Raw genomic sequence first — 27,613 nt, forward strand, 5'->3', positions numbered from 1 at the left:
TCTGGGTCATCACCCAGAAAGAGAAACCCTTTCCCCCCAGAAGTCAGCAGAGGGGCTCATTTCTCTTCCTCCATTGTTTACACAGTTTTTTACTAGGTTCAAGTTTGCAAAGTCAAGTATTACACAATAATAATCTGCAGAAACACACGGAGTTTGCTTTCTTTAACCTCTGTTGAAACCTGATGCTGGCTTCAGGGCACAAAATCCTGCTGTTGTCCCAGCAAATCTGACAAGATGCTCTCAAAGAGTCTCCTTTGGAGTCGGGGTACCCACAGGAAGGAGCTGCACCTCCTCTCAGCCATCGTATGGAGATGCTTCTGGCTTGAGCAGAAGTTTCCACCAGAGAGGACAAGGGTTCAGCAGGGCACTGAGCTCTCCTCCCAGGCTGCCCCTTCATCCACGCAGCTGAAAGGTTGCTTGCACTCGCAGGCTGTCCCAGCCTGCCCAAGGAGACAGGGACCCTGTGCTCCAGGAATAAGCTGCTCAGGAAGGATCCTGATTAAGAGACCCCTTTCTGTCCAAGGTATAGTTAAGTCTTGGTACTCTCACTGCCAGCAGCAGAGTCCAAGGGCTAAACAGACAGACCAGACAGACATCTGCAGTGAGGACAGACAGGCCAAAAATGGTTTACTAAGACACAACCAAAACCCTTTTTTGCAGGACAAGAGCCAACGACCAGCACAGGATGCCTTGGAAGAAACACCCCACAGATGCCTGCAATCAGCCGATGCAGAGCTCCCGGTCCCTTTCAGTCGCGCCTGTTTCTGGCCCCGGCTGAGATGGCAACGCTCGGACCGGGCTTTCGTACTCCCGCTGCTCATATTTCCAGCTTTTGAGGAGGTGAAGAGTCTTGGGTGTTTCTAGCAATTGGTTTTCTCTTTTTTGAGGGTGACAAGTCCTAAATCTCCAAGCTCTTTATAAAGGAGACCACTGTGATTTCTCTGCTTCACAGAAAGAGAAACTGAGGCTCACAGAGAGACGCAATCACGCAACACAGCTGTGACCTGGGACTTGCCCAGGGCCTCCTTAGTCCCAGCCCAAGAGCATACCCACCTCCCCCGGGAGCCCCAGCACGAGGCTGCCTGCACACAGGGCTGGTCGCGTCCTGCGCTCACATTTTAAACGTTGCAAAGGCAACGCTCAGGATGTCCTCGGCCAATGCTCTGCTAACAGCCGACAGCTCAGCCACGCCTGACACAGCACTTCGTGTTGCTCGCTGCAGTTCTTTATCGGACAACTGTCAGGCAGCCAGACTACAGCAGGAGCACAGCCCAAGGAATCACTACTCAGGTCCAAACTCTCGAAAAAAGTTAGTCTAAAACAAAAAACCAAAACTCCAACCAAAAACCAAACAAACAAAAACCTCAAAACCAAACCCAAGACCATCTTAAACATAGGGATCTGGATAATGTTTTCCACACATTTGAAAGCAGTGTCCTGGCCGTTTGCAAATGCCAGATCCCTTCGGAGATGCTAAGCAGAGTTGCTGGAGTTGTCTCAAGAACAGCAGGGATGAAGTAGTGTTGGGCTGCTGCATCGTGGAGACCTGCCGAGTTTAAAGCTGGGTTCCAGCAAGCGAGAAGTTTGGCACTGGCCATCAGGATCCTTTTATTCCTTTCAGTGGTTCCTTAGAGCACAGATAGCAGAAGGCACAGGGAGGGCGAGTGGTGGGGAAGAGGGCAGACAAAGCTTCTGGTTAACACGCTGGCCGTGGCCCCACGAGATCTGAACCCCACTCAGCCCCTCACTCCCTCGCAACCTTGGGCAAGCCACTGGAGCTCTCTGCTTCCTCCCTGCAGAAGTCTCTTTAGTTTACCTCTTCTGCACAGCGCATCTGGACTACAAAGCCCGAAGATGAAAAAACCTTTGGATATTTGTGCAGCGTCTAGCACAAAAAGGTCTCCACCTTAGCTGGGGCCTCCAGATGATGCAGTGCTCATAAATAATGTAAAGCAAGTACTTCCACGAGTGATGACACAAACTGCCACATTTCCTGTGATTTCACGTCTCAAGGTTACGCTCTCTCATGTCTAATAACACGCGTGTATCTCTACAGTTCCCCTCCTATATAGGTTCCCTATGTCTGACAATACAGCTAAGCTCACTAATCTCCTCTGGAGAAGGGATTCAGCACCCTCTTCCTCCCATGTTACGGTGGAAATAGAGGGACTTGCTTTTCAGAAGGGCTATGAATTCATGATTCCTTCTCCAGAGAACCTCAGCAGCATCTACCTAAACACCCTCTATCCTGTGCTACTCACAAAGGAAGAGCAGGGGTATGGTCCCATCTCACCAGTCATGACAGCATTAAGGGAACCTGGCATATCAAATATTGCTACTGGGTTTTTAAGGCAAGCAATCACTCCCAGACGGAAAGAGAGGAAGCCCATCCTTATGGAGGATTGCAGGCTGTCTGGAGACTCAGGCAAAAGCTTCATCCCCTTCTCATTTTCAGGGTATGTACTGCCTTCAAACATAACAGATGGAGACTCAAAAAAGCAATGGGAAAGCACTCACTGTGGAGCACAAAGAGACAGGAAAAACCAAGAATGAGGACAACTAACAGTTTGAGTAGTTTTGTAATATCATTAAACGTAGGATCAGACGTGCAACAAACAGTGACATACAGGCACTTGGGCTACTGCGATCAGTGAGTTATGGCCTGTCAGCCAAGGATGAGCATGACCCTTTAAATAACTGCCTTTGAAACTTCTGTGCAGGCTAGGAGGTATGCACCGTGGTGCGGCTCACGGGGTAATCCAGCAGCCACAGAACTGCTTATTGCTGAGATGCATTAAGGAGGCACATCTCCAGTTTCCCCCTGTCCCAAAGACCCACTGAAACGGATGCAAAATGCCTTCCAACTTAACAGATCTTGGATAAATCCAAGCGAGGAAGGGAACACGGGCTGGAATACAGGGATTTTCCACTCATTGTTTATAAGCATGTCCTGCGCTCTGCAGCTTGGCTGAGCAACCTACCTGCAAGCAGCAGCAGGGAGCCTGCTTTGTGTCTTCTCTGAACAGAAACCAGAGGAATGCAAGCAATGGAAAAAATGTCGAGTGGAATATCAGCCAGGATGCAGAACACCAGCCGCCACATGAATATCTGATTTCAGCCCAACTCTCTGCAACCACCATATATAGGAAGCATTTCAACAGAGCAGACCTCTCTCCAGAGCACCGTTTGACAGCTCCTTCACATCTCAAGCAGTCTTCCAAGCGGTACTGAGAAAGGCCTTTTCCAACTGTTATCAAAGAAGTTAAAAGGAGACAGAAAAGAGCTGGTGTTGTCGACATTAATACCAGCTTCCTACAGCACTTGCAAAAATCTCCACCAGATCTCTGAACCTTGACTTAGCATCTAAACCCCGTCAGCTACGCCATCCTGTCCTGTGCTCCCAGGCCCAGAGGACGAGCACCCCTCCTGGGTGGCTGGTGTCCCTGCCGGGGCACCCTGCACCGGCCACGGGCAGCTCCTGCCCCTGCTCTGACTGCGGGCAGAGCTCCTCAGCCTGCGGGGTCTGAGCAGAACCGCATCCTGAGGAGATACAGACTACACCACAGTGAGAGTATCAAATATTTTGTGTTACAAAACGCATGCGCTCTGTGACCTAGAAGGAAAACGAAGATTTACTGGAAATCGCAGAATCCTTTGGGCTGCTAAGTCCTTCTCAGAGGACCAAATACGAAGGGGCTCCAGAAATCCCCTGAGCATCTCCAGCAGCTCTGCAGAGCAGCAGGTCAGAAGCCCTCATGCTGGAAACATTCTCCCAATTTTCTGGCCCAGGACTCTACAGGATTAGGTTATGATTTACAGCAAAATGGGTTGCAGAGGCACTCTGACACCTGCAGTGAGAGGACAGGCTCCGTTTGCTCTGAAAAGACAAGAACTGTTGAAAGAACTTGTGTGTCCCAGCAGCGCAACAGCACAGGGCTGCCTTCTAAACCGGAGAGGCATGCGTGGACCCATTCGTCTGGAGATCAGCTTGGGAACCCAGCCTGTGATCCAGACTCTCCTTGCCTGGAGTTAATTTTTTTTTTTTTAACATGCAACTTTAGTGTTTTTGACAGTAAATAAAGAGGGAAAAAAATCTACCCTGGAAAAAGGAAGCTGTGTGGACCCGCTATTCGCTAACTCACACGGCTGATAGTAACCAGATGCGAAGGAGGGGAAGGGCTAGGTTTCAGCATTTGCACACCACAGGAATCAATTCAGGCTTTTGAGACTCAGCAAGAAAAAAAGCCTTAAAATTCCTCCTTTAGTAATCCAGGCAAGGAAAAACCCAACCACCAGTAGTTGCAGAGACAGCTGGGGAAAACAGTGCTCTTCGTCCCCACTGCAGGGGCCAACAGGATCAGCAAAAGAGCAGTTTACTGCTGGCTGTTTCACGCTGCCGCCAACCCCATCACTGTACCTCAAGCAGGGAGGGGAATCACCCCCGGGACCAGCATCCTGGCTGATCTTCTGGCTGTGCTGAAGAGTTTGCCCACAAGAGGGGTCTGGCAGGACTGGCACGGGTACCTCAAGAGTCTCCCCTCCTCTCAGCCCCCAGAACACGCACACACACACCTGGCTATTCCCAACACTCAGCAAAAGATCCTTACAACCAACCTCAAGATCAAGGCCAAGGCTTTGAGGAGGAACGTGGCATGAGGAGAAAGGATGGCAGAATATCTCGTCCTTCACAAACATCACGTCACCTGCCTGGTCCTGATCAGGAGCCAGTTCCCCTAATGCGGGAACCACACCATTGCAGGCACAATGGCACTGCTGGGGTTTGTGCTCTGGCTGCTCTCTGGGGCAAGACACAGGCACAGCACCGGATCCCGCAGTTGAAACGTGGCACTGCCGGGAAGTGGCTGGCAGACGCAATGCCCCACGCTGCACAGCGTCTCTTTGCCAAGAAACCTGCAAGTGACTCCGCCTTACACAATCAACAGCCCATAAAGCTCAGTGACATGTCCTACATCTGCTTTCTTCTTCTTTTTTTTTCCTCCCTCAGTTCATTGAAGCTGACTCTAAGGTTATTCACCCCTGCGGAATCTGCTGGGCTGGCAAAATCATACACAGCAGGAGCGTTTGCTGGAGAGCGAGGCCAATGCGTGCAGCTGGCCTCATGAGAAGGGCAGGCACGGGGTTATCCTGCTCCAGCTGGGAACCGGCTGTGGGTGACGTGAATTTCCTTATTTCACAGCCTGGGTATTTATGGCACAAGACACAAGCTTCTGTTCCTCTTACAACACCACAGCCAGAACGGGAAGGGTTACACATCCTCGAGAGTATTGGCACATCGCTGGGGAAATACTATTACAAAAGCTAAAACGCACCGTGTTGCTCCAACAGCCCGGCTCAACAGGACAAGGGCAAAGCAAGGCAGGCAGGTGCCGAGAGCAGGGGGTGTGCGTTTGGGGACTGCACCCCCTTCCTCGGCTGCATCGCAAGCTCTCGCACAGCCAGGGCTCCTCTGAGGGAGGTAACAGGGCTAGTAAATCCAGCCCAGTTTGGGCAGGCTCTGTCCACTTTGTTCTTCTGCAGTACCAAGGTGTTGCCCACACTTTCTATCCGTGAATCGATTCTCAGTGGCCCACAGCAACCCGCAAGGGAACGTCTCAGACCAAAGCACAAATGAGACAAGATTCATGAGCTCAAATGCTAACTCTTCTACAGGGACAACCATGGGACAGTCACTCTGGCTTTCTTGGTCAGTGTCTCTGGTGGAAAGAGCACTCATTTCATAAGTGCTCGCGAACTTCATTAACAGGGCTTAAAGAACATGGTGACGAGGACTATCAGCATCTAGTCTGACTTGTAAAACACGGGCCATAAGAATGCGCGTGAGCTACAGCAGATCACTGAGATAGACATCTCTCAGGGTGGTCACAGGACAGGAAGCAGAGGGTGGAGCTCAGTGGTCAATCCCCAGGTTAGAGAAGACTACGCAAGGGTTCCTCCAAGAGCCACTGCTGAACAAGCTTTTTCAAGGTCATAGGTGAAGATGTTGAATAAAGAGTGAGCAGTGAACTCATCACGTTTGCAGATGACCCTAAGCTCTTTTGAGCAGTCAAATACCATGTTGATGGTGAGGAACTCAAGAAGAACCTCACAAAACTGAGGAGATAAAAAGGTTGCAGATGAGCTTTTATGGAGATAGATGTCAAGCAATGCATCTAGGGAAAAATAATGAAAGTAGGCCTATGCAATGCTCAGCTCTGACCTGGCAGCTACAACTCAGGAAAGAGATGCTGGAGTCTCTGTGGAGTGTTAGCTGCAATTCTTAGCGCAGAGGACAGCAGCAAACAAGCCAATGAAATGCTGAGCAGCATCACAAAAGCTGTGGAGAACAACCGCGAGAGTGTCATTTGGGTGCTACATAAAACCTTGATGTACTTGCCTCCTGAGTACTGTAGCAGTTCTGGTTTTTGCTTCGGAAGAAGGCCACAGTGTAGTTAGAGAAACTTCAGGGACTGACAAATAAAATGATCGATGGGACGTAGTCCCTAATCCAACTACTCTGGGCGGTGGGAAAACATGAGGCAAATGGATGGTAGAAGGCGGTCAGGTTCACGTGCTCTCTGTTAATAGCATCCATTTTCGGAGCTGCTGAACACAGGACTGGGGCTAGGCAGACCAATGCTCTGACCCGGCTGGGCATTTCTTACGCCCTTAGGGTGACCTCTCTAAGACCAGGCTCATATGCTGAGAGGTGCAGTCAGTGCTAGAAGAACATAAAACGTGAACAGAAGTTCAGCCTTACCAACAGAGCATGGCACTTCCATCTGGTGGGTCTTTGCTTCTGTGGAACAGAAAGAGTTGACAAGTTTTTGCGTTGCTCTTAAAAGTCATACAAACTTTTCTGAGCTACTTAAAGTGAGGCCATAATTGTACTGAGCTGTCATCAATAAAAATAAAAGTGATATTTTTAATTGCTCCTACTTTTACCAGCGCTTCAATTGACTGCAGAGCTGAGAAAGCACATTCAACAGCTGTTTGAACACTGGCATTCCTTTGTGCAAATGCATTTCAGAAAGAGAAATCATTTTGTGTTAGGTGCTTTTCCTAAAGGGTAATGAGTCCTTAGGATAGGAAAACTTTCTGCAATACCTCACGTTAAAACCTGAAGCAGTAACTTTCAAATGGATCAAAAGTGATTGCTCTGGTGGAACAAAGCATCTCATTTTTCCCAAAAACCTAAGTTAGAAGTTAGAACAGAGGCCAATGTTCAATGCTGTTTCCAGGACACAAAAGCTACACTTGAAGCTTTACTTCCATTTTAGGAAACCTGGAAGCATCCACCTACCACACCATTTTTCTTACACATAAGGCTGCAGACCAGGTTTCGGTAGTGCCCGACCTCTGCAACCGAGATTGGCTTGTCTTGGCTCGGTACCTACGTGGTCGCTGCTGGGGTGGCCAGGCTGGCAGAAACAGGCACGCTCAGAGCTCTTCCATACAAGGCCCTTAATCAAAAGGTACTTTAAAAGTTGGCCCTAACATTACAGTACTGCATGCTGTTCCTTTCACAGCCTGTGATCTTTCCCACATCCTCACTCAAAGAACAGACCCATTCGGGGATCTTCACATTATTAAATTGTGGATTTGTTTAAGAAAAAAGAAAAAAAAAAACCCAACCAAGCCCCAAAACCAACAACCTCCTACCCCTCCAAGGCAAAATCTCAGTCCTGCTGCTGTGTCTTGAGAGGGAATGGCCAACTCCTCTGAGCAAGACAGGTCATGATACAAGATATCATTGATACAGGGCACGTCTGCAGATACCACGCCAACCATACCCTGGGCTGCATCAAAAGCAGCGTGACCAGCAGGTTGAGGGAGGTGATTCTCCCCCTCTGCTCTGCTCCCGTGAGACCCCCCCGGAGCACTGCATCCAGCTCTGGGGTCCTCAGCACAGGAAAGACACGGACCTGTTGGAGCAGGTCCAGAGGAGGCCACAGAAATGATCAGGGGGATGGAACACCTCTGCTGTGAGGACAGGCTGAGAGAGTTGGGGTTGTTCAGCCTGGAGAAGAGAAGGCTCCAGGGAGACCTTATTGTGGCCTTTCAGTACTTAAAGGGGGCTTAGAAGAAAGAAGGGGACAAACTTTTTCGCAGGGCCTGTAGCGACAGGACACGGGGTAATGGTTTTAAACGAAAAGAGGGGAGATTCAGACTAGGTATAAGGAAGAAATGTTTTATGCTGGGGGTGGTGAAACCCTGGCCCAGGTTGCCCAGAGAGGTGGTCGATGCCCCATCCCAGGAAACATTCAAGGTCAGGTTGGACAGGGCTCTGAGCAACCTGCTCGAGTTGAAGATGTCCCTGCCCATTGCAGGACGGTTGGACTCTATGACCTGTAAAGGTCCCTTCCAACCCAAAGTACTCTATGATTCCATACTTCAAAAGCTGAGAGTAGTCACCAACACAAATCACACCAGAACTGGTGCTAACTGGTCCTCCTCAGCCTTGCTTGACAGGGAGCAAGCGGCTGCTGAGACCCCATGGGGTCCTGCGGACTAGCTGAGGCTCTGCTGCTGGTTCCCCTGCTGCAAACTGGCCTGCAGGAATCCAGTAGATAGATGGGCTGGCAACCTATTTAAAAAACTCTTCAGACATGCCAGGTCAGCAGCAAAGCCTGGTTCTGGAGAAATTCAGCCTCAGTCCTGGCAGGAGGAAGCAAAGGCTCTGTTTGCAGGGCTGCAATCTTGGTTGATCAGTTCAGGAGCAGCACGAGCTCACACAGATCCTGAACTCACTCGCACACCTTTCACCTCCACCCTGCGCAGCGCCGACACGAGCGCTTCAGCAAGGCTGTGACCGAGAGACTTGCCTGTGAAAAACAGAAACTCCTCAGCCATTCTAGTCCCACCCTTGGCTGGTAATTTACCAAAGGTCAAAAGCTTGCTCTCAGCTGGCCCGGGAAAGGAGTTGAACACCAATAAATGTACTAAGTTTTTAGCAAACACTGCACCCCACGTCCTCCAAGGAAGCCAGAGGAACGCTTGTCTCACCTGCTGCATTCTCCTTTCTTGGAGTCACCCTGCTAGACCCAAGGCGATCAAAGTTTCTTCATTACTTCGTTCCTCCATTGCTGTGCAGTCACTAAGGGGTTTTCAAACTGCTTTGCCTTACGGGTGGCTGCACTTCTCTGGAAAGGTTTAACTACTCCTATCACATTATGGGCTTCTTCCAGATTAAAGTCATAAGAAACCTGAGCCCATAATCATTACTCAGAATGCACAAAGTATCACTTCCAGCCCCTGCTCCCCCCCCAACATCCTCCAAAGCTTTGAAACTTCGTGACATGCTCTTGCTTGCCCTCTGTGTGCAATTAGACCATTTTAAAAGATCCCTCTGAAATGCATCAGCTACTTCCCCACCCCCAAAAAAAATAATCCAGTAAATTTCAGTCACCTGCTCTTTTTTTCCTACAGTTTTCCTGGACTTTGCCACTGAGAACAAGCAGGAGAGCACAATGCAAGACAGCTACACTCACTGCTAGGGAGTGTTAACCAGCGACTGAGAAAGGGATGAAACTGTAGTGCTTTACAGGTAGCGTGTCAGCTGGGCAAAATACGATCAAACCAGTGACATCCTGCCCCTTGATAAACAAGCACTGAATCCTTGATTCCTGAAGAAATCGGTGGATGTGGACACTTCCACCGTAGCAAATCTACTGACAACTTTCAGACAGAAGCACCATTCAGTGTCCCACAACCACCTAACACCACACTAGGAAAGCCGGATTTAAATTACTCCCCCAACGTACCATTAGCAACTGTAGTGTAGCCACGATGACTTCGGATGCAAGGGAGAGGCAGTGAGAGATACTCCCTCTTCTCACAAACTTGGCTTCTTTGCTCACAACTTCACCTAAAGAATATCAAGGATTTCCCATTTCTGAAACCACCAGAAGCAACCTCAGAAAACACTTGCCGGGTGGCTGCACGGTCAGGCGTTACACGTCCTTGCGAAGGTCACTCAAGGATCACAAAATCAGCATAATACAGCTCCAGCTAGTTGGAAAGGTACCCGCTTCTGAACTGGCGTTGGATTTCAGATACCCCCTGCTTCTTCACTAAGATCTAGACACGGGCATGAAAACAGTTCCTCCCTCACTACTGTCCACGACCGCTAAAGCACAGCAGCCTCCCGGGGCACACTGCTGACACAGCCCTCACATCCAGCACCCAGGGCAAACACTTTGCCTTAGAGGAAACTCACCATCGGCCATCCAAGCTGGCACGGAGCAGCAAAGCCCGGCAAGACGCCACCATGACCGAGTTCCTAAGCTGTGGGCAGGCTTTTCCTCGGTCAAAATGTCTCTTCCGCTATCTGTGTGCGTGTATGTGTGTATCGCTCTTAAATGATGTAAACAGAAAGGCATGCAGAGCAGTGGGCGATATGTAAATTCAGCTGGAAAATCCCACAGCTCAGCCAATCTCCGCGCTGCCTCGCAGCTTTGCCCTGGCTGCTCTGAGACTGAAGAGGTTTAGTCTAGTGCAGAAAAAACAACCACTCTCTAGCACACACAGATTTATTCCTCTGAGCAGAGAAATCTCCAGGGACAGGATGGTCCATTGCTCATTTAAAGAGAGTTTGAGTTTCTCACCCTCTTTAGATAGTTCCCAAACTGTTCATAATACTGGATATCAAGCAGCCTAACAAACAGCAACCCAGTCTTTGCTTGTAGAGACAATCCAGGGAAATATAGTTAACTAAGATTTGCCACAAAAAGGCAGAGCTTTCCTGGGCCAGCGAGCAGGGCTCACCTGAAAGACAGGTACTGACAGTGGGGGACTTCTACTGCCAGGACATTCACCCCACGCAGGAGAACAACGTGCTCCCACGGCTGAGGCTCTCCCAGGAGCAGGCACTGCACGGAGAGCTCTCACCCCACTCCAGCACCCAATACACCTCCTGCAGTTTTTACACCTCATTAAAAGCAGCAAGGTAACTCTGATGGAGCTCCGAACTCAGGCTGCGATAAAGGCAGAGCGGAAGCAGTCTGTAAATGGGTACGTTGGGGTGCCACTGCCCTGGACTCCTGGGGAAGTTGCTGAGCTTGAAAGAAGGGTGACACGTACCCCTGTAAGCAATCACCCTCCTCCTCCCTTGCCCCAGGCAGCCACTACGTCCCCTAACCCAACCCATGGGCAAGGGGATATGCTGCTATATGCCTCATCATGCCCACGGCAAAGGAGTACAGCCAGGGAAGGGAAGACCAGGGGCATAAAAAGACCAGGGGCATTGGAAGGGAAGAGTTCTGACAGACTGAACTTGTCCATGTAATCCGAGTATTGAGTTAGTGAAACCAGGAAGGATTTTCTCTCAAATGCCTTTCTCCTGGCACAGCTGGGCTTGGCTGAGACAACCTGAGAGGCAGGTACGATCACACTTCAGAAAGCGCTACAGTCATGGCTAGCAGGGGCTAGGATGGTCCCGTGGAACAGGCAAACACTCAGCCCATGAGGTGCCTAACTGCTGAATGCCAGTTGAAGTCAACTGAAGCTGCAAACCACTCAGCACTGCTCAGGAGCAACCCTGGCTGACGTACGGCCGCTTCATGGCAGGGCAGAGCAGGCACCATCACACGGTGCTCGGCAATGACCCAGAGCCCGCGGGCCTCCCTGCAGCTCCAGCAGCGGGGTTGTGTTTGTGGAGTCCCAGGAAGGGAACGGTTGACTGCAGGAGGGTTTCAGTCAGGGGACACAAACTCACCTGTGGTGCTTCACAAGTGGCTTAAGGCCATCTAAGGCTGCGCTGCCACAGGACCAGGCACTTGTGGGCCCAGCCCCACCACTCACACGCTGCAGAGTGGCTGGTATCACCATGCAATTCCTCGGGTCAGGGAACCAAACTGCCTGAAAACTATGGATTTGGGTGTTTTTTCCTTGGGTTCAATCAGCATCGTGAAAATTCATGTTTGGGTGTTATCACAGAAGCTACCTCCATTCCCTGACTGAACGTTCTGGTCACTCCAGTTTGGCTTAAGTTTCCCACTGCCACTCGGTAAAATTTAACCTCCCGCATCGTGAAATGTTCCTTTCTGCAGGGCAGTTTCACCTGCAAGTGATCTGCTACTGCACGCTGCAGCAAACCAAACCGCAAAGCTGGAGCTTTCTGTACGCTCGGAAAGGCCAGGATTTACCCTGGCCTTTCCCAGCCTTACTTGAGACCAGCAGTGCCCAGGGTGGGGGACCCCAGGAGTTGGAGGGGCACCCAGCAGACTGCGGACAGTTCCCTGCTCCAACAGTTTCCTGCATGATGCTTAGGAAATCCCAAAACTCTTTGATCTTCCGCTCCCCAGGAGTGCAATGAGGACAGCACTGTCTGTTCTCTCGCTCCTTGCCAATGGTGATGGCCAGCTCTTTGGACTTGTGGTTAGCAGATGTCTGTACAGTACTTGACACCACCAGCCCCAGTTTTTGGTGGTGCGCCGGGTTACCTTCACCACAACGCACTTTCCGTGAACTACCTCCCCTCCTCGCACAGCTTCCAGGAAGCCGCGTAAAGGCTGTCATGGACATGGTTGACTTTCTCACACCACTTTCCCTCAGCAAGGGCTTTCTAGAACCGTCCTTCACTCGCACAGACCTCTCCCTGCAAACCCAACTAATGTCGTGGCTGTAAGCAAGACTCATTGACAGACAAACACTCAAAGCCAAAATACAACAGCTATTTAATGGGAATGCTAACTGCTTAAGACAGACTGAAAAGAATACATCACTGGGGTGGAAAAGGAGGCAGAATTAAAGTGCTGGGATTGAAACAAAGTGTTTGGCAACATTGTCAAAGTTGAAAAAATAGCTGCTAGGCCAGAGTTCTTCACAACACACCTACCCCCCAGGGCATACAATACTCTGGACCTGGCTGGCTACGTACATAGCAAACCTGACTAAATTATGTACCAGCTTTCTTCTCACACTCATGGCCCCCAGCAGAGCCGTTGTCTTTGATACCAACAGAGCCCAAAAGCAAGCCGAAATGAAAGAAAGTCCTCACTTCTGGCTTTCACGCAACACAACAGGATCATCAGGTCACAGCCACGGATCCAACTGGAGAAAAGTGTTTGACAGCAAGTCTGTCAGAGGACCAGCGGCCATGAGCTGGCAGTAGAATAAGGCAGAACTAAACAGCACGTTTGAAATGAAAGGACGATAGCGCAATTTCACTGCCTGCTCTGAGAAGAGACGTGTAATTGTCTTGGGGCAGTTACAGAGATCTACCACCAAATATCCCATGTTGTGAAACCAAAGCACAAGGAAATGACGTTACTGGGAGATCAAGAGAGAACCAGCAGCAACACGTACCGCAAGTCGGACAAGGAACGGAGCAGAAAAAGACAAAACTAAGCATGCCCCGCGATGCGATACGACACAGAGCAAGGGGAAGGCAGCCGGGGTGAAGAACGCAAGGCACGGACAGGATTCACCGAGGACCCAACAACACAGGAGGTGGCACACGAGCTCCTCTGCGCACTTGAGAACTCACGCTGGCACCTGCCCAGAATTTAAAAACCAATAACCAAACCCCCGGGAAGGGAACGAGGCGGCAGAGGACGCGGCAGTGCTGCCAGGCGGCAGTGCTGCCAGTGCTGCCAGCCCCCGGAGCTGCCCCGAGCAGCCCTGCAGCGCCCGGGGGAGCTGCCGCAGGCACCTCCCCAGAGCGGGGCCGCCCGCCCGGGCCGCCACGCAGCCCCTCCGCGGGGAGCCCGCAGCCCAGCGCCCCCGGCCCGCACCGTCCCCATCGCCCAGCCCTTCCCCTCACAGAGCTCCCTCGGCCCCGGGCCCGGCCGGCTGCCCTCAGCCGAGGGCTCGCCTCAGCCCGACCCGGCCCCACTCGTACCTGGCGGCGGCGGCCGGAGCGCCAGTGCCCGGCCCCGGCACATCGCGACCCCGGGCCTGCTCCCCACTCGTCTAGCGGCTCAGCTGCCGCCCGGGCCGGAAGCGCTGCGCCCCCCGCTCCTCGGGACTTGTAGTCCGGCGCGCCGCCTTCCGCCCGCTCCTCGCCGCGCCTCCGTGACGTTAGGACTACAACTCCCAACAGCCCTCGCGGCCCAGCGCTGATTGGCGCTTTCCCAATCACTCTATGCTACAACCACTGTTGCTACTGGCTTGGCTCGGCCTCCTCCAGGGGCCAATCAGGCGGCGGCAGACCACCACCTCGGGCCACGCTGCGCCGCGCGGCGCCATTGGAGCGAGGAAAGGCGGCGACCAATGAGCGCTGACAGAGGCGAGAGGGCGATCACGCCAACCGCTCGCGATTGGCCGGGTGCGCAGGCAGCCTGACCAATAGCGACGTGGAGGAAGTTATAAAGTCTGCAGCGGGGACGCGAGCCCGCCCTTTCCAGCCGGGAGGTGAGGGCGAGCGGGCGGCGGCGGGGCCGGTAACGGGGCGGGCCGGTGATGATCTCTATCTCTTTCTGACACCTCGTCTGAGGGCGGCGGGCGGCCGCGGCCCCTGCTGACGATCCACGGCTGAGGCCCGAGGGAGCCGCGGCGGGGCCGGGCCGGGCGGTGCGGCCCGCTCTCACCGCGCTGCCTTCTCTCCTCAGGGGTTGGCGGGAACCGGATCGCACCGGCGAGAGCAGGATCGTGGCGGCCTGAGGGGCGGTGAGGCGGGGGCGATGAACGGCGACGTGGGAGCCCGGCGGCGGGCGGCCTTCCCGGGGCCTGGGCGGTGCGGCCCGGACACCGGCACCCTCCGTGCCCGAACCGCGGGTGCCCGCCCGTTAGCCCTGCCCTAGTCCCGGGGTTTCGGGGAGGTAGGATGCGGTATCGCTTGTTTCTAGCGTACCACGCATCCCCGTAAGCTCCTTCTGGGATCTGCAGCCGCACAGAAAGCACGAGTGGGTCTCAGGCGGGTGAAAGTGGGGCTGGAGTAGCTACTTCGTGGGCTTGGCATAGCTGCTGTTCAAGGCATAGTGTAGGCTGCAAGCTCTGGAGCAGAACGAGCGATGCAGCTCGGAGTACAGCTAAAAAATGTACTCTTCTGGGGTTGCTGTATCACACAGGGAAGCTGCTGTTTCTCATGCCGTACAACTTGGAGTCAGGGCAGCTTTTAAAGCACAAAGAAGCAGCTGCAGAACTGCCCGAAGTACAAGAAATCAGCAGTCGTCGACTTTTACTCTACCACATGTGGTAGCTTGAAGTAACCGTAACGGGAGGTGTGGGTGCAGTAGCGTGGGGAACTGAAAGGGTTCACAGGCAGCGGTTCTCACAGTACGTGTGAACTCCGGTGCTAGATTGTGTAGACGACCAGTTTAAACCTTGGAGTCCTTGAGGCTACCTAGCTTTTTAATAAACTTTCAAAAGACTGTTTTGCTTTTGCTTCTGTTCTTCATAAATGCCGGGGGGGGGGGGGGGGCACGTAAAAACAACTTGAAAGTTTGCATTTGGGCACCCAGCAGACCATTTCTGCTATTACTGTTCACTTTAAGGGAACCAGAGCGTCTTAAAACGCGTGCTGCAGCTTAGCTCAGCCCTGCACCCTTTTAATTCTTGCTGGGTGCATTGGAGCACCTGAGCCCATGCTGGTAATGGAAGGATCTAGGTGGGTTCAAGAACGAGCTGAGCTCCTTGAATGATTAAACAGCGCACGTGTGTACGTTAGACAATCAAAATACCATTCTAGCCACAAAGATTATTAAAAAATTTTATTAACAGGAATGAAACAAAAGCTGTAAACGAGAGCCAGCAAAAATGAGAAGTTGCATGTAATGCCGAGTCCTCTGGCTTGTTTGAATGCACTGAACAATTAATTCTTCATCGCTTGGTGGCAGCAAAGGCCCACGCAAGAAAATGCCAAATAACAGTCTGAGGAAGAGCTTTAGGGCGAGGTCAGCGTGCAGGCACTGGGAGACCAGTCGTACAGAGGGAACTTGTGACTGGGAGAGATGGGGGCTCAGCCTGGCTTAAAGTTTAGTACCACAAATGCAGCCGTGATGTCTCTGCTGCAGTAGAGTTAGCTCCCAACAGGCATATTTAAAGTACTCCAGAGGGTAGCATTTACATCTTCCTTATTTAAATCGGTTTTTAAATTGGTTTTGGTCCCACATTGAAGTAGTAAGTTAAGCGTTGTACGCTTTTTCTTCAAGACAGCAAGGTGCAAGGCTCTCCTGCCCTGCGAGGAAGAGAGAAGGCAGCAACCTGATGGGAGCATGAAGAATACTGCTGGTTATTTTTGCCTTGAGGGAGACTCCCTGTCGCTTCTGGGGTAGCGTGTCTGTGCGGCGACTGGCGCCTCGGGACGGGGGCTGCTGCTGAGATCGGGCTGAGCAAATGCAGTGCCAAAGGCAGACTTGAGGGGTTGGAGCTGTTTGAGCTGTTCTGTGCCTCTCTGCTGGGCTGGCCCTTCCCTGCGCAGCTGGGGTACCGAAACACTGGTACGAAGCAAGCTCAGGACTAGAGAAAAATCCCACTCCCTTTTTTTCTTAACCTCGGCCAGCAAGCGTGCGCTACGCAGCCCAGAATGAGAACGCAGGGGGCTGTAAGATAAGCCGCTTCGTGTAGGAGACACCGGTCAGGTAGCAGCCACGGGAGCACAGCAAAGCTCACCAAAGCAGCGTCAAACAGCGAGTTTTACAGATCCCCGCGCACTTGACAGTGCCCGAGTAACTTGCAGAGCCTTCCCTGCCTGTGCTCTGTTGCTACTTGCAAACAAATCTTAAGAGAGCGCTTCTAGCAGGCATTACCGCCTTTTAGAGCAGGTAAAGGTGGAGAGAGTTCCAGTTATGTCGGAGAAAGTCTCGGCTGAGGAACGGATGGCTGCTGCTCCGGCGGGAGCAGCTGTGCCAGTGCTGGCCGTCCCCTTGGATCTGTGGGGAGCGTTGCTGCGGAGGTGGGACATGGGGGGCCCTGACCCATTCCCTCACAGCCCCTGCTTGCTGCTGCCAGCGGAGCTCGCCCGCCTGCTCCTGCCTGCTGGCACTGGCAGCGGGGCTCTGCTGCAGGCTGCGCGCTGCAAACACTGCAGGAAGGGTTTGTCAAAAAGTCATTTTAAAATTTAAATCGGACAATTGAAAGACTTGCCTCTCCCTAAAAAGCTATTTAGGGAAAAACGCTCTGTTCTCAGTAGGTTTATTTTAGGATCCTTTTTCATACTGTTTTTGTGCTGGACCCACTGTAAGCAGTAGCTGCTCATTTTACCGTAGCTCGCTGAGGAGTGCAGCTCGGAGGAGTCCCTGCCTGCCTGAATCACGCGCAGTAGCGTGGAGGGTCTTTGTGCGCGTCGGGAATGCGGTGCTGGAGCTAACGCCCCGAGCAAAACGCGGGGCAGGGGCGTCTGAACTGACTGCTGAGAGAGCTGGTGCTTGGCTAGAGAGCGAAGGATGGGTTATTTCATTCTAAGTGGCTCATTTTGGGTGGTGCGGGGAGGTTCAGTGTGGTGGGCACCTGGTGTAGTGCATGTGGATTTTTCAGGTGAGAAAACTGCCAAAGGCCAAACACTTGATCCAAATTTAAATTTGTACTTAGAAGTGCAGCTTTTAAAAAAAAAAAAAAGCAGCCAAATGCCTGACAGACCAAAGGGGTGAGGAGTCCGTTGAAGAGAGCTGGCAGGAGAGTCTGAAACCTGTGAAATCAATGCCTACAGCATTTCCCCCAGCTTTCTTCAGTTAAAAGAAAGAGCTGTCCCAAGAGAACTTCGAAGATATCAAAGCATTGTTGCAGTCTAGAAACGCTATCACACTTACATGAAGGTATTTAGAATAAGCTGCAATACATCAGATTTCTTCTCAATTAAAGTACTAGAAACAGCAGTAGTAAGAGAACCAAAGCCTTTACCGAACAGATAAACATCCAGGAAATCTCTGTACAACAGACAGGTTAGCAGGAGCTTACTCAAACAGACAGCTAAGCTCTTGTCTTCTGCAGGGAAGAGGAGAAACCTTCACTGAGGAGGAGTGTTACACCACGTGGAAGATGGACAGACATAAGTAAGCAACTACAAAAATGGTTGCCTCGAAAACAAGTCTTTCCTGCGTGCCCCAGGCCAGGGCTCTGAACAGCTGAATTCCAGGTATGCGGGGAAAGAAAAGGGAATTCGGGACTTTTTCCTAGGCAGATGTTTGGTGTGGAGAAGGCGTTCGTTCCCCTTAGTCACACCGTAATTCCTACTGACATTAAAGAAGCCTCATAACGCTCCTGGCTGCTGCTGAACGGGAAGAGACAGCCGGGTCTACCGCCTGCCCCAGCCCTGGAAGGAGCGACAGCGATGGTGAGGCCCCAGCCCACACCAGTCCCTTCCTGAACACCCACCTCCCACCTGCGTGGGGATGAGCGAGCCAGGCGGGAGCGACCGGCGAGGGAAGCCGGAGGGCTTGCGGTGCGGATGGATGCAATGGGGGCTCGGGGAGCAGCGCCTGGCACGTGGCTGCAGCACGGCCGGCGTCCGCCCCGGCCGAGAGAGCTTTTTCTGCTGCTGCTTCCATTCCCCATGTCTCAGCTCACCTTTTAGGCAGATACAGACACGACAGACAGACATGCACACACTGTCCACGAGGAGAGAGCGCGGCGCACAAACACTTGGCATGAGTCTCTGTACAAATGCACCGAGCGCATTAGGACCTGCAGCAGCCCGAGCCTCTCACTTCCTTCTTCACGTAGTCGTGGAGCTTGAATTTGGGCTCGTTGGGCAGCTTCATGGACCTGTGCTTCAGTTCCCTGCGGGAAGGGGAAAAAAAAGCACGTTACTTTTCTGCCTACGCTGCCTGGCCCAGCTCAGTTGAACTCGACTTGGTCTAGATGGTTTGCTAAAGCTCCCCCTGACGAGACACTTCATAGCTCATGTGAGATGGCAAGTACCTGCCAGCACAAGAGCTGGAGGTGGGAGCCCAGGGAATGAAAAGGTGACAGTGCCAGCCTTTATCTCGAAGACTGCTGTCCTCCCCCCCCGTGGGAGAGATGCCCAGCACGGCCGCCGCACCACTTACTTTGCGATGGCTGTGAACGCTAATTCAACATTGAGGCCGCTTTTTGCGCTGGTCTCCATAAAGGGCACGCCGTACTCCTGTGGGACAAGACACACCGGCGTCAAAAACGTCACCCGGGCTGTCCCTGGGGGCTTGGGAGCTCCCGGCTCGTGCCGAGCCCTGGCAGCCCCGGCCGACATCGGTGCCTGCTGCGTGAGCTCACACCCCGCCCTGGGAGAGGGGCTCTGCCGCGGTGGGCAGGAGAAGCCGAGCGAGGGTTCACAGCTCAGGCGTTTCTTACACAACTTCAGAAATAATTTTTGAGGACGCAGAAGTGAAAAATGTTAGTGGAAGCTTGGAGGAGGAAGAGCAGATGAGGAGAGGAAGACAAGGGAAGAAAAGCAAAGTGCTCCCAGACGTATTTTGGGTCAGACTGGTCTCCGGTTAACCATTTCACTGGTGTACATCATCAAGTACACGTTGTTGTACTCGTACGTTCCCCGTCAGAGCATGTAACGACCAACTCCACTGCAGCAGACGGACGTCTCACGTACCTTGGCTAACTTTTCTCCATCTTCCCTTTTCACCACTCTGTCCTGGGCTGAATCCACCTGCCAACAGTAATGGCAAAGAGCAATTTGGGATGATGCGGAAGGTCAGCAGTAGGCAACCCCCATGTCCCCTTGCACCCTCCCAGGCTCCCCTGTCTGTGGCTGCAGTGCCGCTCCATCGTGGGACCATCGGGGAGGAAGAGGAGGCTCTGGCGAAGCCGTGGGGCCAGGCTCACCTTGTTCCCCAGTAACATGAGGACCACATCTTGCTGCGCGTATTCGTGAATCTCTGTCAGCCAAGCCTGGAGGGAGACAGCCAGAGAGAGGGGTTAGCAACAGCTCTGGGAGGAGGAGGAGGAGGAGGAGGAAAATGGGGGGCTGCCCCAGTCCTGGGCACCGGGCACCCTCTGTGGGAAATGCTGTTGTCCCCGAGCAAGGCTGGGGTGTGTTAACGTGGACGCAGGGAGGAGGTGGCTGGGGGTTGGATGCAAAATGAAAAGCCCAGCTGAGAAACTCAGCAGTGCGGGGCGGGAGCCGCAGGCAGGGAGCAGCCGGTCCCGCAGATCCCCTGAGATTCAGCAGCACCCTGGGAGAGGAGCTGCCTCTTCCCCCGCAGCTGGGCAGGAGAAGCCAGCCAGCGACTCAGCCCTGGGGACACCCTTTCCAGGGAGCCCTGCGGATGAGCCCTGCGGGTCCCGCTCCGGCTGCTGACCAGGCCCCTCTTTTCAAGGGTAACAGCAGCTTTTCGACCCCGCTGCCCGCTCCGTCTGACCACAGGCGCTTGTAGGACTTCAACCCAAATTGCCCCTCGGTTGGGACGTTAAGACTAAGCCTCCTTTTGGACGATAAGGCCGAGGGTTTGCTCCGAGATGTGCCCCGTGCCCATGTCCTGCACGTGCTGCCCTCCGTGCCGAGCACGCTCGTCCCAGCATGTGGCTGAACCTGCCTCCCCAAGCCATGGGGTGGCTTCCCTGACCTCTAATCCAGCCTAATCTAATCAAACCTGCCCTAATTCCCTGTAATCCCTGACCCCGCAGCGCAAGCAGCCGCTTGCTGCTTCCAGGCAAGCAGTGCTGCCACAGCCCGTGCCCCGACGCTGCGCTTATGGCAAACGCCGGGTGATCCCCGCTCCACCACCGCTCCTCGCCCAGCAGCATCCGGAATCAACACCCAGCCAGACAGGGAAGCGAGGGATGATTCAGGATTAGAGCCTGTCACTGACGATATGTGGGAGCCCAACGTCTGGACGCCAGCCCCGGGGACCCCATCACACCCCGGCTGGGCTCAGGGAGCTCAGCTCCACGGATGGGTTGGTCCAAGGGACACTCGGTCACTCCTGACAACCCCCTTGGCTCCCTTCTGGCACTGCTCCCCCTCCATCCCTCTTTCCAGCACCTCGCACTCCCCCTGGGCACTCGGGACGGTGCGTGCCCCACGGCCGTCCCTCCCATGTCCCCGCAGGGCCGGCAGAGCTGATGCTGCAGATGGGGCCGCGTTACCCAGCGGCGTGAAACCTCCAAGTGATTTTCCGTCTCGTTGCAGGATCGCAACCTCAGTGCAGACCCGCAGCCTGGTTAACGACCAGCACTCACTCTCCATTGCGCCTGGCAGCAGACACCTCTCCTCGAGCCGTCCAGCTTGTCAGGATGGAAAATGCCGCCGCTGGCCAGTCCCAGCTTGCAGGAAGCGTTCCTGCTGCTGGCGACATGGGAGCAGGGTGGCAGGACGTGCCCCGTCCCCCGCCACAGGGCTGCGGGCGCGGGGGGGTGGCAGGCACGGGGCTGCCAACGGAAGGATGCTCTGGAGCAGGGGCAGCTCCAGGCACCCCGGGCCAGGGGGTCGGGGCGGTGCAGGACCCCCGGAGCTGGCGTGGCAGATCACGGCTCCCCGCTCCCCGCCCCGGGGTGTTCATGCTGGCACGGCACCTCCTGCGCTGTTGAACAGGGTGTTTTTGCAGGCACGCAGCCTGCTCGCCGCAGACGCGCACGGTGTACTCCGTGTCCGGGACATAAGCAATTACGTCCTATTCGTTCAGGGCTAATTGCTCCCCGGGCTCGCGCTGTGCTCTGCCGGCACTGGCGTAGGTGGCCCCCAGCAGCCGCACGAGTCTGGCGGGGCGAGAGGAGGGGACACCGATGCCAGGTCCTCCTGCCACCCCCGCTCCAGCAACGTGCCCACGGGCAGCATTTGCTCTCCCCCCCTCTGGCAGACTTACCAGAGCCCTGGGCTCCGACACCGCTCCCCAGCACCCCTGAAGCACCCGCGTGGGGGCTGAGGGTCCGCCGGGGGGGCCGGCTCTGCAGGGGGGGGCAGACCCGGGCAGCACAAGCGATGCCCACAAAAGCTGGCAGGAAGGGCAGGTCTGCTGGGGCGAGGAGCGTGCAGCAGGATGCGACCCTCTCCCCTGCCCGGGTTTGGCACTAAGGTGGGGGGGGGCAACGCACCCCCCAGGGCCGACCCATCGGGACCCGAAGGTGCAGAGGAAGACGAGGGAGCACCTCACCCGGTAAAGCTGCCTGTGCTCATTTACCAGAGCCAAGTTCTCCAGCCGGTGCTGTCGTTACACACGGCATTAATTTGCCGGTGAAGCGAGTCCGTCACCCCTTTTATTTGCTATTAAAGGGAAAACCTCTGTGTGTCCTCTGCTGTCCTCGCAGGCAGACCCGCCATGAGACAGCCGCTCGGCATTAACCGCAGCCCTTCTGGAAACGATCGTGGTTCGCACCTCCAACACGCACCTCCTGCAGCACGTACCCGCAACCGCGACCCAGCCCATCGCACGCGAGGGACGGGCAGGAGGGGCCCGGGGGTGCTGCCGTACCTGGATGTTGTCAAACGATGCTTTGTTGGTGACATCGTAGAGCAGGAGCAGGGCTGCGGAGAGAGGGACGGTGCGTTAGCGCTGGTGCCGTGGTGCCGGGCAGGAGCACGGCCAAGCAGAGCCTGCAGCTCGGAGCTTGCTCTGCACCGTTCCCCAGCCAGCGCACGCCCCGCCGCGGGTCGCGCTTGGGGACGCGGCGTTAAAGCACCGCTGAGGTCCCTGCTGTAAAATACAAAGCACCGTGCTTAAATCCACTACGGGCAATGCCTTAGACACGCGGTGTTTGCACCTCGACACGCGGAGGCTCCTCCATCCTTGGTGGCTGCTTCCTACGGGGGAACGGCTCCGGTGATTCCCGATTCACCTGGCCTGGAGTCACGGCTCAGGGTCCCGAAAAGCCGGAGGGAGGGTGCTCCCCCCGGGAAGCAGAGGTGGCCGTGCTTACCGTGGGCGTCCCGGTAGTAGGCGTGGGTGACGCTACGGAATCGCTCCTGCCCGGCCGTGTCCCAGATCTGGAAGGCAGAGGGGAGCGGGGGGTCAGCCACGACCTGCTGCCACACGGGCTGAGGGACCCGCCCAGCACCCAAACCAACACCAAACCAAACGGCACGGTGCCACCCCAGGAAGCTTCTTCAGCCTTTTGCTTCTAGGGACACTAATAGGAAAAAATGACAAGTGCAATAAATACTGAAGCAGCACCTCCCCGCTCCTCAGCGCGTGGAGACGATGGTGCGTGGCAAAGGGCTCCCAACATGTCCCTTAATCAGAAAATCCATCCAGCAGATGGATGCGTGGGGACCCGCTAATTTAATTTATCAGTGTTTAATGCAGCGATACGGTTGCAGAGTGCCACGGTGCTGCCAGGGGAAGATCTGCGCTAATGTTGTTATTGAGCTCCGGGCAAAGGGGTCAGAGAAACGGTCAGGTCTCGGGGGGCTGTGGGGGGACATGAAATTTCCCGTGTGCCCCACGGGCTGGACCCAAGCTGAGCCAGGGGACGTGGATCCCTTCAGAGGATCTCCATCCCTCTCACCATCCTCCGGCTCTCCCAAAGCAGGATCTGCCTGGAAACACCGGGCAAACCCCACAGGCGCTGCTCCGGTCTCACCGGCTCCAGCCGCAGTCACCGGCAAGGAGGCAGACGGGCTGGGACGGAGATCACGGCAGCCAGACCAGCCCCCAGCCTTGAGCGGGCTCCCGCCGAGGGGACAGAGCAGCCAAAAGGGCTTGTAGGGCTGTCCCAGGGCGGGGGACGCAACGGAGAGGACGGAGATGGGGACCCGCTTCTGGGGTGCTTCTCTGCCGAGGGGCTTTGCCCAGCCCCAAACACCGCGGGGGGGCAAAGGAGCTGCTACCAGGGCCACGGGGACGTACCTGCAGCTTCACCTTCACCCCATCCACTGTCAGCACCTTATTCTGGAAGAGAAGAGAAAGGGCGGTGAGGGGCGAGCGTGGCTGCGGGACACCGAAGACCCCGGGGACGCAGGCGCACCCTGGCCCCCCATCCCAGGCTGCGTTTCCCCCCAGCCCGCGGCCTGATCTCCGCTCCCTGTTTTTTAAACTTGCATGCGTCGGTCCCGGCGCCCGTTGGAGCCATTTGCGCCGTGGCCCAGGCAGATCATTCCCTGCCTCTGCTGCAAGCTGCATCCATTTGGACAGTTAAAGCCTCACGTCTGCAAGGCTGAGGTCGTGCGGAGCGCGGCTCAGGCTAGAAGACCTCTGGCAATAAATTAATGAGCACCAGCATCCCATCTTAATGGCCTTCAAAAGACACAGCCAACTACTCCATATTCAGTTAGCAACTTAAAAATAACTCCTCTTCCTGCCGTTTGTACCCATTTTTCTCCCCCTGAGCAGCGGTTTCTCTCTCAGGTTTGGTTTTTTTTTTCCCCTGTTTTGCTTGGTTTTAGCAGGAAAGGTGGGAAGGAGGAGGCGAGGGGGCAGTGCCCCTCTGCGCTGCCCTGCAGGGTTTTCCTTAAAGCCAACGGGAAACTTTTTGCGGCCGCCCAGAGCACGCCCCGGCAGAGCCGGGAGCAGCGGGGGGAGCCCGTCGGTGCCCCTCTGGGCGGCTGCGCCAGCCAGCGAGGGCAGGGCACGGATCCTGACCCCGTCCCAGAGCGACCGCCGGCCCGGTGAGCTGCGCCAGGCTCTCCAAGCTTTAATGAAACCCAATCCTAACAATCCAACAGTGCCAGGGGAAGGAGCAGAGAAGAGATTAATTTGCCTGCTCAATCCACAGAAATTAGCCCGGTAATCAGCAGGACGTGATGAAAACACCGCCAGGGAACGGTGCGCCAGCGGGACGGGGCAGCCATTCGCTGCACCGGTGATGACCGAGTTAAATCCCATTTCTCCGGAGCAGGCGTGGGGTCCTCTCTCCTCCCCGGGGCACACGGCCGTGGGATGGCCAGGGCTGCCCCGACCCCGGCCGGGCTCTGCCGGCTTGGCCCCGCTCCCCGCCACCGACCGGCAGGAGCACAGGCTCCGTCCCGGCTCGCACCCCGGCACCGGACACGCCACCAGCTCCGGTGCCACCAAAACCCTCCCAGGCAAACGGTGGCACACGCGTGCCGAGGGCCATCCCCGCACGTCCCACGCTGCTCGGCACCAGCTACCAGGCACCTCGGGATGCCGGCACCCAGCATCACCCTGCCAGGACAGTGCCAGTGGAGCTCTTAATTTCCATTTTGATGTTTTTAATTAGGGCAGAGGGAGCGTCTCGGCTCCTGCACATCTACGCTCGCCGAGCAGCGAGGATACGGACGAGGAGGAGAGGGCAGGAGTGAGCCAGCACGCTAAATTTACACAGTCTGCTAAAGCAGGCGCAGGGGAGACGATCACGGTTTATAAATACCTTTAAAGGCAGCGACCGAGATGAGGGAGGGGAGTGATTCACAACCCGGGAGCGGTAAAAATAGGCAGCCAGGCTGTGGGGCGGGGGAGCCGAAAAGGGACCAGGGAGCCAAAAAGGGACCAGCTCGCCGTGCCCCCCGCACGGAGCTGAGGCTTTCCCCAGGACATGAAGCCGGGGCCGCCGAAGGCTTGAAGTGCTTAAAACCAAGGGTCCCCGCTGCCGCGAGGTGCTCCCGGCCCCGGTGCCTCCACGCGCCAGCTCCCAGGCGAGTGCGGCCACGCCAGGCGAGCCGTCCCCGGGGTGGAAACACGTGCCCCGGCAAACAGCGCTGAGAAAACCCGAGCAGAGGAGCCGCGCCTTCGCCGTCATCCCAGCGGACGGAGAACCGCGCTGCCGGGCACCCGTTTCGTGGGTGAGACGGCGCAGATTTACCTTCTGCAGAAGATCCGGTTTCTGCGCTCAGTTTGCCCTCCAAAACCCCGGGTCCTACCGCAGGTCTCGGTGCTGCACCGGAGATGCCGGCACATCCCGCAAAGCGGATGGGGCTGGGAGCCCCGGGCTCCGCACCAGCGCGATGCTCATCCAAACGCCGCCGTCCCTAGTCGGTGGCAACCGGCTGCCAATGCCACCTGCCGGGGACCGCGCCAGGGACGCCGTGCCGGGAGCTGCAGAGGCAGGAAAACGCTCTGCGCGTCCCTGTTGGCCCCGGAGCACGCGGCTGCTCCGGATCTCGGCACAAGCGCCAGCAGCGCTCGCAGGGGATGAACGCGCTCGGTGTCGCGGATGATGACAAGGGACAATGACAGCAGGAGCTTCACATTAAAAACCGCACCAAACGAGTGCCCTTCCCCGCGCAGCCCCACGGCCGCACCAGCACCTCCAGCTCGGAGTAGAGCGTGTGCTGAGGGACGGCTGCGCCCGGGGACGCGGCCGTGTCCCCACCGTGGCCGTGCTCCAAGGGTGACCGGCCACTGCGAGCGGGAGGGAGGGAGGGAGGGAGGGAGAACACGGCCCTGGCCCCGAGCATGGAGCAGCCGAGCCGAAGTGGCCACGAAGCATCTGGTGAGCAGCCGAAAAAGCTGAAGCTCCAGTGCTGCACCTCGTGCATCAACCTCCACCTCAGGAGCTTAATTAAAAGCAAAGCTGGCAGCAGCAGGATTCACACTAATTACGACTGACCTACATTTTAGGCGGGGAAATGCTTAAACCTAAGTAAAGGCTGCATATGGATCCAGGTGCTGCTGGGCTGGGCTGGGGAAAAAAATGGATTCCCCGGGGTTTCGGTGTGGAACAGAGCGGCGTTTCGGGGCGAGTATTTGCAGAGAGGCTCCTGCGGGCAGGAGACACAGCCAGAGCTGTCTCCAGCGGCTCCTGCCTGCATCCCTGCCTGCATCCCTGCCGGCCCCAAGCACAGGGCGGCTGCAAAACGCGGGTGAAGAAGCCAAGCAGAAGGTGGGAGGAGCGGGGTAGAAAAGGCAGGGGCTGCCGCCAACATCTCCCGTCAGGGCCACGTGAACCAGTTGCCCAAGCCTTCCCCCACACCACGGCTAATAGACTTTCCACTTCCAATTATTATTATTTTTTCAAGGAGCTGCAGTTCAATTCCGTACTCACAGCCCTTCAAAGGCACAGCTGGGGGGGTTAATGACTAATAAGCATCCAAAGACAAAAGACGATGTGTGTCAACGCACTGAAACGTGAAATACGCCGCCAGGCCTGACCGCAGCGAGCGGGGTTGTGTTGTTCGGGGCTTGTTCTTAATCTTGCACAGTTTAATATAATAGAGGTAATACAGCAGGCCACCTGCTACGCAAAAGCAGGCAGCAAAGCCGTCCCCGCAACTCGACTCTGTTGTCGCCCTTTGCAATTTCAGTTTTTATGTGTGCTTTTTCCTGGGGCTTTGACAATGTTATTAAAATACCTTCTAGCAGGGGCGGCAGTGGAATGCCTGGAGTGCCTTTGTTGGAGGAACACGATGCTCGTAAGTTAAATAATCCTCAGGACGTCAGATAAATAAAGTTGGAACCTTGCAGATGCAGGAAAAATTAAATTACCAAGTGCAGATGGTCCTCAATTAAGAGCAGCGTTATCAACACACCAACGGCCCCCGCCAGCAATCCTGCCCCAGCGCCCGCAGCACGAGAGCGGCCATTCGGAGGCAGAGAGGAGGGAGGAAAAAATTGCCCGTGACAGGGTGAAACCGCGCTGCTCCCCGAAATGTGCACCCCGTGACGGACGATGCTGCCACCCAAACCAAGGTGCCCCTGCTCTGCTCTCGGGTCAGCTCGTCAGCGGCTGCGGTTTGGGTAATGCCGCTCCCCCAGTCCACAGGGTCCCCGCAGGGTCCCCACGGTGCTGGTGAACCACACCGGGAGTGACCGGCACATCCCAGCCTGTCCACAGACCCCCCGAGCCCACGCCGGCACAGGCTGCGGCGTAACCCAGGGTCAGGAATCGCACGACAACCCGACCGCTCCCCAGC

The 27,613-nt window shown here is 55.4% G+C and overlaps 2 protein-coding genes, 1 long non-coding RNA gene and 1 other non-coding gene across 6 annotated transcripts in view; 2 read left to right on the forward strand and 2 right to left on the reverse strand.

Moving 5' to 3' along the window:
- Nucleotides 1-13,963, reverse strand: part of TRAF7 (TNF receptor associated factor 7) — a 37,172-nt gene extending 23,209 nt beyond the window's left edge. Inside the window, exon 1 of one of the 2 annotated variants that reach the window (XM_075515706.1) lies at nt 13,835-13,963. The gene's annotated coding sequence lies outside the window, so the exon portion shown is untranslated. Of the gene's footprint in view, nt 1-10,216; nt 10,353-13,834 lie in introns of those variants that run through there. The other variant, XM_075515705.1, reaches the window with a different exon arrangement.
- A 405-nt stretch (nt 13,964-14,368) lies between these two features.
- Nucleotides 14,369-22,408, forward strand: LOC142415820 (uncharacterized). Of its 2 annotated transcripts, none has more exons than XR_012777538.1 (4): nt 14,369-14,759; nt 16,092-16,379; nt 17,869-19,784; nt 20,999-22,408. It is a non-coding gene; the product is annotated as an uncharacterized LOC142415820 (long non-coding RNA). The 2 variants fall into 2 exon arrangements; XR_012777537.1 differs by having other exon boundaries at nt 17,869-19,560.
- Nucleotides 14,393-14,481, forward strand: LOC142416303 (small nucleolar RNA SNORD60). The gene has a single exon (XR_012777689.1). It is a non-coding gene; the product is annotated as a small nucleolar RNA SNORD60 (small nucleolar RNA).
- Nucleotides 17,490-27,613, reverse strand: part of RAB26 (RAB26, member RAS oncogene family) — a 32,195-nt gene continuing 22,071 nt past the window's right edge. The window contains exons 3-9 of the mRNA XM_075514620.1: nt 23,652-23,693; nt 22,723-22,789; nt 22,278-22,330; nt 19,693-19,758; nt 19,460-19,516; nt 18,927-19,003; nt 17,490-18,657 (exon numbers count right to left, since the gene is read on the reverse strand). Of these exons, the coding sequence (XP_075370735.1) occupies nt 18,555-18,657; nt 18,927-19,003; nt 19,460-19,516; nt 19,693-19,758; nt 22,278-22,330; nt 22,723-22,789; nt 23,652-23,693 (465 nt within the window). The 3' untranslated portion in view covers nt 17,490-18,554. The remainder of the gene's footprint in view (nt 18,658-18,926; nt 19,004-19,459; nt 19,517-19,692; nt 19,759-22,277; nt 22,331-22,722; nt 22,790-23,651; nt 23,694-27,613) is intronic.

Source organism: Mycteria americana, chromosome 12 (assembly GCF_035582795.1).
Source record: "Mycteria americana isolate JAX WOST 10 ecotype Jacksonville Zoo and Gardens chromosome 12, USCA_MyAme_1.0, whole genome shotgun sequence".
In the NCBI taxonomy this organism is placed as follows: Eukaryota; Metazoa; Chordata; class Aves; order Ciconiiformes; family Ciconiidae; genus Mycteria; species Mycteria americana.